The sequence below is a fragment of the Psammomys obesus genome, unplaced genomic scaffold, assembly GCF_907164565.1.
Source record: "Psammomys obesus unplaced genomic scaffold, mPsaObe1.curated_primary_1811, whole genome shotgun sequence".
Classification (NCBI taxonomy): Eukaryota; Metazoa; Chordata; class Mammalia; order Rodentia; family Muridae; genus Psammomys; species Psammomys obesus.
Genome location: NW_026585895.1, coordinates 30,172,532 through 30,181,766, shown reverse-complemented (window position 1 = coordinate 30,181,766; position 9,235 = coordinate 30,172,532). Strand labels below are relative to the sequence as shown.

The 9,235-nt window shown below is 41.8% G+C and overlaps 1 protein-coding gene across 3 annotated transcripts in view; it reads left to right on the top strand.

Moving 5' to 3' along the window:
• Positions 1-7,126: 7,126 nt before the first annotated feature.
• The window catches only part of Fmnl2 (formin like 2), a 286,190-nt gene continuing 284,081 nt past the window's right edge, over positions 7,127-9,235 (top strand). For all 3 annotated transcript variants that reach the window (XM_055600033.1, XM_055600035.1, XM_055600034.1), the window contains exon 1: positions 7,127-7,153. In XM_055600033.1, coding sequence (XP_055456008.1) covers positions 7,142-7,153 — 12 coding nt within the window. In that variant the 5' untranslated portion in view covers positions 7,127-7,141. The remainder of the gene's footprint in view (positions 7,154-9,235) is intronic.

Genomic DNA, 9,235 nt, shown 5'->3' with positions numbered 1-9,235 from the left:
AGAGAGAGAGAGAGAGAGAGAGAGAGAGAGAGAGAAAGTAAGTCCGAGTACTTGGAGTGGGGAGCCAGTGACACTGGGAAGTCAGTGCAGCAGCCACGCTAATAACAATAATGCAATTAAGTTCTCCTCAACGGGGAGAGCATTTTTTGCATGAGCTTTCAGTTACTCTGCTGATTAATAACACATGGTATGAATTAATCTTTAGGAAAATAATGCCCCTTCATTAACATGGTGGATTTGTGCTCGCATTGAGTCTAGCAGGTCACAAAATGAGCCTGTAGACTTTTATGATTGTAAATCCCAGGCTCCTTGGGGTGTTGTTTGTTGTTTGTTGTGGCTACTTCTCCGTCCCTGTGTGTCACACGGTTAACTGGATGCCATTCTTTTGCAAGCTGCTTAGAACATACTGAGTTTCTCAAAAACAAAACAACAAAAACAAAAAACCCCAAACCAGAAAATATACTGACCTTTTTCAGATAGTTGCAGTGCCTTTGGGATCCTTGGGTTAGGGATTCACTTAGGCCGTTGATGTTTATTTACATTCTCATCCAAGCTCTACTTGCCAATGAAATATGTGTGAAACAGGTTAAAGGAAATCCTCCCAGGCTATTTAGTCGCCCTGTTGGCTTCCTTGTCCTTTCTCCCCGTGGTTGTTTACTCAGTGTTTTCCACTTGGCTTTTCTTTCATTTTCATGAGTTGCTAGAGGCATCAGAAGTACATAATCCTAGAGATTAAGCTGGAAGGACAAGTTTTAGGAGAGAGATTTTATTAGATAGTCTAATACACACACTTATGTAGGTGTCACACACACAGGGTGTGTGTGCCACCACACCGGATCTATTTCATTTTCTTATATAAGAAAGATCACAAGGGATTTTAGGAGGAAAACTAGATTTATACTGTGCAGAAAGATGCACAAGCGCCTCATTGTAAGTATGACTTACATAAATAATTAACGAGTTGTTTCAGGCTAGGAAAACAATTCCTCCCCACCTCCAGCTCTAGAATATTAAAAACCTTTGGTGGAGTAAATAAAAATTAAAGTGACAGAAGTCCATCTTACTTCAGAGAATGTGAATCTACTCAATGAATATACTCGTGACCCCAGCAGCTTCCTTGAGTGTAGTTGTCTACATCTAAAAACTATTACATGTGACTGGAAAGAAGAGAGAAGAGAGCCCAAGCCAACTACTGAACTAAGGTCAGCAGAGGTAAGTTTTAAAACTTCCCATGAGTAATTACTATTAAAATTTGGATTCACATTTTAAGGATGTAATTCTTGTAAGGAAAGTTTCTCCCTCTTCTGGCCTTTGTTTAGATTACTCTAAGAGTAGCAATCTTGTGCTTAAAGAAAAGAGTAACTAACTGAACTTTTGTATCTTTGCACCCATCCTTCCGGTAGATATTAGTTGATAGGTATCTTTGTGTGTACCAGTACATATGATCCTACACCTCTGACGTTTCTGTTATACTCTTTAGCGCAAGTGTCTTCTTAAGTGAGGAGTTTAGTTAGGCACCTCCGCCTTTGATAAATTGTTTAGTATATGAGGTAACATTAGCCTGCATTATTTGGTCCCACTCATTTATGATTACATGTGTGTCCATGTAGCTTTCCGTTGCACTTATGAAGCATTGTCTAGTCCTTGGCGTCACACACAAACAAATCCTTCTTTATTCTTCATCTTCAAATATGATGCTGTGAAAGCAGTTCTTAGTGGCTGTCGAGTGCAGCGATGGTCTTCAGTCCAAGAATACTTTTCCATTAGACACGCCATAATATTGTTTAATTTCAACTGTCAGTCACTGTTTACAAATGTAGTATATAAATCATCTGGCACCTTTGTTGAGGTGCTGTTTTAAGGATTCTTTCTTTGAACTTCAGGCAAAAGGATGATTTAAGTCCTCTGACATATTTGCCTGAATCTCTATAGTGTGGCACAGCTCTTGCGAGCAGATATGAAAAGAAAGAGGATGAAGTAATGGTTTAGGGAAATCTCATGGTTGAAATTGGGAACTACTTTAGTTTCAGATTCATTTGAGGCAGTTTCCTTTCCTTTCCTTTTTTTTTTTTTTTTTTTTTTTTCTGGCAAGACTAGATGTAGTCACTTGGCTTAGGAAGGAGTTAAGAGCACTTTTGGGTGCCTACTGTGCAGGAATATACCTCATGCCGACATGCTCTCTGTGTCCCTGCAGTCAGTCTGGCCATCAACGATGCTAGAGATGTGTAAATACTGAGTACCTGAATTGCCTGCAGTTGTGTTGATTAAGTCACCAACCTGGGATTTTAACCAGATTTGGGTGTCTTTCTTCCCTTCTCCTGGCTTCCTCGTTACATAATGATTTCTCAAATCTGAAACTGGGGTGAAAAAGGCCTGGGAATAGCAGTTAAAAACAAAACAAAGCAACAACAACAACAACAAAACTAGAGTCTGGTAAATGCCAGTTCATAATGGGTACAATTGGCAGGAAGTCTTCAGCAGTGACCATAGTGAGGTGCATTTGAGGCTGCCTTTTGGTGCCTGGCTCTGTGGCATCTGCTCTCCTTTTGTATGTCCAGGCATGGAGAGAAAACCTGGTGTGGACCAAAAGTGTCCTCCTCAGATTTTCTTCCCTGGCAGATTTGAAACATCTTGCTTGGAAAACGCAGGGTTTGAGTAACGGGAGGGAAGTGCAGACTGTCACTTGAATGCACGCATATGCACTTCCTTGAAGGGGAGGGAGGTCAGTTTCAGCTGTCAAGTTTGTTTCCCACTTTGCTGCACTTGGAGGAACGCACTTGGGTGGGGTCTGTGGAGCAGATGGGTAGGTGGGAGTGTAGTGAGGCCATCACACACTGCTTATTTGTTTTCTCACATCCTTTCCCCTGTTGTGATGGAAAAAGAGTGTGGAAGTGAGGCAGGGTGTTCTCAGTTTGAAACATTACAGTTTCACCCTGGGCAGTAACTCCCTGGAACTGTGTTCCTTCTCCCTGCAGTGGGGATGGTTGTTTATGGCTATTTCTACCGTCATTATGAGCATGTATGCATTTTCTGTAATGGATACATGAGGCAGCAGTTGACCAAAGGGTATTTCGAGTGTAAACGCTTGCAGCCTTCAATAGACTCTCAGCAGTCTAAATTGTGTGTCCCTAAGTCCTCAAGAGAGAGGAATTTGTTTTGCCTGTGGCCTATCATCTAGCAAAACTCATTGCCCTAGGGAGTAGGAGAACTACTTTCTGGAGTTGTTCCCTGCACCAGCTTGGGCAGAGTCCCTCGTTTTCCTCATTTGTGGATGTGAATTAAGTTTGGCACAGACTGTAGACTAGTTGAGGCAAATTATAGCACTTTGAAGAAGAACATAAAACAGTGTAGTCCTTTGTCCCATTTGGCATTAGTATTGCGCTCTTCTAATAGAAAATTGTTTAGTCCAACTGGTAGGACTAAACAAAGTGAGCCGATCACTTTGGGGGTTAAAGGAAGAGGATTGCAACTTGGAGGACAGCTTGAATGATATGGTTGAGCCTTTGTGTTAAAAACAAAACAAAACAAACAAACAACAAAACCTTTGTAATGTATTCTGTATGGACTGGCGAGTAAAATTTCCCTAGATCAGTGACTAAAATTCAGGTGATATTAGGGGAAATGTACAAATGTAGAATTGTCAAAGAATTGAGAGTGGCTTCTTTACTGACATTGTCTAGAAAGTGTTATGTGAAAGATGCTGTGATAGGAAGACCCCACCCCAAGTTACAGCAGGTGTTTTCCCATGCAAGCAGTGGCCTGGAAAGATGCCTTTCTTGAGGTGGATAGTCACCTGCAGACTGTACACAAAGAACTGTAGCACAGGACAGTGAGGAGGAGCTCCTTGAAGATCCCTCTTAGACTAAAAGAAGGAAAAGTGTTTTGAACCATATTTCCTGTGGAAATTCATTGCTTTATGAAGGGCTAAGACAGCACAGGTGTCAGGAGGCAACTAAAAAGCACAGGGCTGGGAATTTAGCTTCATTGGTAGAGTGCTTATTTAGCATGCCTGAATCCCTGGGGTTGATGCCCAGCACTGCCTAAGGGCACGGTTGTCCATGCTTGTAGTAGAGGCAAGAGGACCAGAAGTTTAGGATCATCTATATTGAGTTAAAGGCCAACCTAGGAATATGAAACCCTATCTCAAAAACATTGCCCCTCCCCCAAGACAAAATAAAACCCCAACTAACCAAAACCAGAACCTACCCACAAATTATATAAATGTTTGTTTCCTTTGTGGAGGACACTGGTACCTGGTATTCTTTTAGGAGCAAAGTAGCAAGTTGTGAAAGAACACACTGGAAGACCTTAGAAGGGAAGATGAGGTCAAGCTATGAAGATGCTGACAGAGGACCTCTTTTAGATTGGATTTTGTAGACTCCCACCCTCCCAGTTAGCAAGAACTGTATCCCCAGACTTTATTTTCTGGAGAGGCATCATTTAACATCTTGGTTTTCACCTGCTTGAACAGTAGAGGTAAAGAGAGATCATGCCTCAAGAATTGTACTCATATTTTAGGGAGATCTTTCTTTCTGTTTCCTACCTAGTCACCCCATGCTAAGAACACCAATCACCATGCTGTTCCTCCAGGGGTGAGTTGGCCCCTGGAGTATTTCGTTGTGGATTGATTCACTTAAGAAATGTAGTTTTGGGTCAGGAAGGCTGGAAATCCTTAAGTATGGAAACAAGTATGGATAACATACTTTTGATTCTTATAGATTGAGTGTATTTTTTTCTTTACAGTCACAGGAAAAATAAAAACAAAGTGTGGCCATTAGTGTTCCTAGGTGGATGGATCCCTTAAGTCACATACATTTTATTTTTCTAGGACAAACTGTCTAAAGGTTCCATTGATCTCATCGCAGGTATTTCTGTGTAGTTCTGTCACTGACTTAATGAGTTCACTTAGCTCTGTTGGATTTCTGAGTTCCTGTACTCATTGTCACTGAAGCAGAAAACCTCTCTATATAGACCCTGCTTTCCTGGGAGCAGTGCAGTCTGGGCAACGGCAGGAGTGTGGTGCTAATGGTGTCCATGTCCTGGCTATCTTAAAAACCTGTTGGCTTTGAGGTAGCTGGCAAACAGCTCACATTGGCCATGTGCCTGTTTTGAGGACACTAAGATGTGAATTGAATATCATCTGTAAATGGTAGCTCTTCATGGTCTCAGGTCTACATTGCATGTTTGCGCAGGAACCAGATTTCTTTTCCTTGTTTTTCCTTTTCTTTTCCCTAGAAGTTTCATGGAAATCTTATTTAAGGTTAAAGAGGAATCGGTTAATTGAAATACTAGTTTACAAGCCTTACTGTATGTTGGTACCATTCTCTGGGCCTCATAGGTGCTTGTGTTGAGGGCTAGAGAGATGGCTCATCAGTTAAGCATATTTTACTCTTGTTAGAGGGCCCAACTTTTATGGCTGTTGGCATCTCCAGCTTCAGGGAACAACACCCTCTTCTGGACTGTGGGCACCTGCAATGACACACAGGCAAACCTATAAACATATAATTAAAAGTAAAAAGAAACCTACTTATGTCTGTTATGTATAATTAACATATGAAAATAGAGATTAGTAAAAACTACTGATGTGTGAGTCTCACTAATGGTCATTCTGGTGAATTTGTGTGTAAATAGACATAAGGATGGTCCAGATCCTGTGGGATCTGACAGTATCATCCAGCTTGAAAGTTACCCTCAAGGAGTGGGAGAAAATGATTACTTCAGGGATGCATTAGGCAATGTTAAGAGTTAAAACAAAACAAAACAAAATAAGAAATATCTATCTAAAGATAGATATTTGATTCAATCCAAAGCAGGAAGATGCAAAAAAACAGAAGGTGAGAATAAAAACCTGTTGCATGGTAGAATTCTTAACTTAGGGAATGGCTGTGATGTACAGAATGAACATTTGTGGAGAAGGCTCTCTACACCGTGGGTTAAGGTTGAGCAGTGACTCAGTGACTTCTGGAGTGGAGGAGGCATAGATGTGCTGCAGTGTTGCTTGAGTCTCTATTCTCAAGCCTAATTGTTTGTTGGTTCAATGCAGGCCATTTGCTTTGATCTCTGGCTTTACCAGTTACAAAGACTTGATGAGCTTGGCTTCCTGGAGTGAAATTCAAATACACTTGTGAAATGTAAACAACATTCATTTATTAAGAATCCTATAATCAAGGCAAATTGGCATGCTTATATAAGCAATTAGCTTTGAGAATAGAAAGATAAATAGGATGCTAGGTCAAGAATGAGCTGATTGTTCTCAGTGTTAGAGCCTAGTTATCCCTGTATGAGTTAACATAAGCAAGTACACATTTCTCCTATTCATAATTGTTCACATTTGTGGTCTTAGTTTTGAGGGCAGCATATGTGCTGTTTGGGGAACTGGGAGGATAGAAGCAAGTATTGTCTCATTTTCTTCTAAAAATGTAATTCTTCCAAGGAAATGTAGGTAGGTGATTTTATTTTGACCAGATACAAATTTCTAGCAATTGAGGAAAGGGTAAAAGAAGGTCTGCATTTGGATGGGACTATTAAGAGAAAATAATTTTGTTGTTGTTGGGGAAGGTAGACGAGATGACTAACAATAGCAGAAAAATTGGCAACAATTTCCCTCCCTCTTTCCCTTCTTCCTTCTCCCAATTCTCTCAAGATAAGGCCTTCTGTAGTTCAGACTAGTCTCCAACTGACTGACCTTGGACTTCTGCCTCCTCTCGACCAAGCTACACACCCAGCCCTTATTTAATTCTTTGAGTTCTGTTGCTTCCCTTTTGTGTAAAGGGAAGCATTTCGATAACCAATGGTAGAGGTTGGCTGTTGGATGATCCTATTGGCATTATGGCAGCACTCACTTTGTCCAGCAAGATCAATCCTGTCAAATGTCTTGTTTGTGAAATCTAGGGAACCAAAGTCTAAGTGCAATGGATCAGGTGATCTCAGCATTATGGGTTAGTTGCGACTGTGGCTCTTTCAGCATTGCTGAGCTCTTGAGAGAATGTTCTCTCTTGACTAATTGGTATTCATTATTCCCGTGGACTTCTTTTCTTTCTGGTCAACCTAGGAAGCCAGTGCAGCCCTAATGTGTTGGGACCAACGTGCCGTGAACTTGTCTGCTGCCCACCAATCAGACCTTCCAGGGACTTATCACTGCATGGCCTCCAGGGTTTGTGAAACCTTCAGCTTGCCTTCTAGCACCCTTTTTAAGTAGAATGTTTGAGTCTCAGGGTTCATTCTTCTGAAAACCTTTGTTTGGCTTAGAGATCTCTAATCATCTGTGAACCAACCGGTTCCAACCCACATTTAAAGATGTAGTCCTTTCGTATTAGCCACCTGTTTGTTTTTGTTTATTTTTTTTCTTTTTAATTAATGATAACTATCAGATATCCTGAGGCTGATTTCCTATTTTTCTGTTGATAATGGAGAATTAAAAAAAATGGTTTTGGTTTGTTCTTTGGGATGATATTGCTTAGTTGTCTATTAAAAATTCTTTTTAGACTGAACATATCATCTGGGTATTCCCAGATCAGGAATCAGATTCTCACCCCCACCCCCGCCTCCAGTTGTTCCTCAAGCCAAGTTTGACTGTGCCTAACACCAGAGCCTGGTCTCCTAGTGGACATCCTTAGGTGGAGGAGAGCTCACCACAGGATTGTGGTCTGGTTCTAAATGCCCATAACTATCAAGTTTCCACTTTCTTTGAGAGATCTCTTCAGACAAAGAAAACATAAGCATTGGGCAGTATGGACAGAGGTGCCTTCCTGTCGATGGGTACATCAGAGTCAGTCACTTCAGAGGTGTGTGTAAGATAGAGTCCTGCTTTTCATAGTACCAAAAAGAGGGCATTGTGATTTGTGCTTCTGGAACAAAGCGTGAATGGGGAGGGATTTACAGAGTGAAAGCAAGCACAGCTGGGGCTTGCTGAAAGCAAGCACAGCTAGACACTTACTGCCTCAAGTTTTCTGTTTTCCCTCCCAAGCCATGGTGCTAGCCTTTGATTTTTTTTTTTTTTTAACTTTCGTGATGACTCTTGAAATATGAAAAGATCTGACTGTGAACTTTTTTTCTTGTGGGCTTCTCTTTTTTTTTGGGGGGGGGTGTTCTTAATCTCTGTGCCACGTCTCCAGGTTGGGGGGGGTGTTCTTATCAAGCCCCTAAAATGTTATTCTAGGCATAACATAGGTCCAACTCCAGAGCTCAATGGCTGTGTTTGTTGTTTTTTGGTTTTTTTGAGGCAGGGTCTCACTGTGTATACTTGAGTGTCCTGAACTCGCTTTGTAGACCAGGCTGGTCTCAAACTCATAGAGATCCACTTGCTTCTGCCTCTCAAGTGCTGGGATTAAAGATGTGTGCCACTACTCTCGGCTGCTGTTTATTGTTAATGGTCACACTTTCATGCCTTGCTGTCTAACTTGTGTTCTGCCTAGACTTTTCACCCACGTGGCCACAGTTAGCTCAGACCTGCCTGTGTGCCCTTCCAGGCTCATATCAGCTTGGAGACGTTGGGAAAACAATTCCCTTTCCTTTGATCTCTTTATTTTATGAACCAGCTCAAGCTCACAAGGCGCTTGCTTGCTTAAGTAGCACTCTTGTAAGGTGTGGCTGTTCAATCAGGCTGCCTGGATGCATGGCTTTGTCGTTGCTTTTCCTAGTTTCAGCCATCTGTTTACATCTTTGTTTTATCTGCGACTTCACACTCAGAGCTCCGGGAAGGCATGGTCCGGGCAGCTGCTTCTGCAGGGCAGGGCCTGGTCTGAGAGGGTACCAGCATGGACCCTTTGATCAGGGAGCTCAGTCAACTGAAAGAACATGGACAATTGGGAGTAGCTGCCTGAGAACCTACTGAACAGACCACACTGAGCTGACGGTTAATTGCACACACTTGACTTTGTGTTGAAATGATACTGTCATAGGTTCTTACTCATCTTGGTATTCCCCATGCCATTTGGTTGTAGTTAGTACCCAAGAATACCTCATGCTCAGAGATAACAAGTAGATGCCAAGTTCTGCTTGACTTAAGAATTAGGAGTAGAAAAGGAGGACAGCAGATGTGGCAGGAGACAACCAGTGAGTTATCCCTGTCTTTTAGCCAGATTTGGTTTGGGGCAAAAGATAGTCAAGTGCGTAGCAAAGGGCTTTCTAAGAGCAATGCGTCCAGTGTGATTGTTCTTTCTTCTTTTCTTTCTCCTTCCTTCCTTCCTTCCTTCCTTCCTTCCTTCCTTCCTTCCTTCCTTCCTTCCTTCCTTCC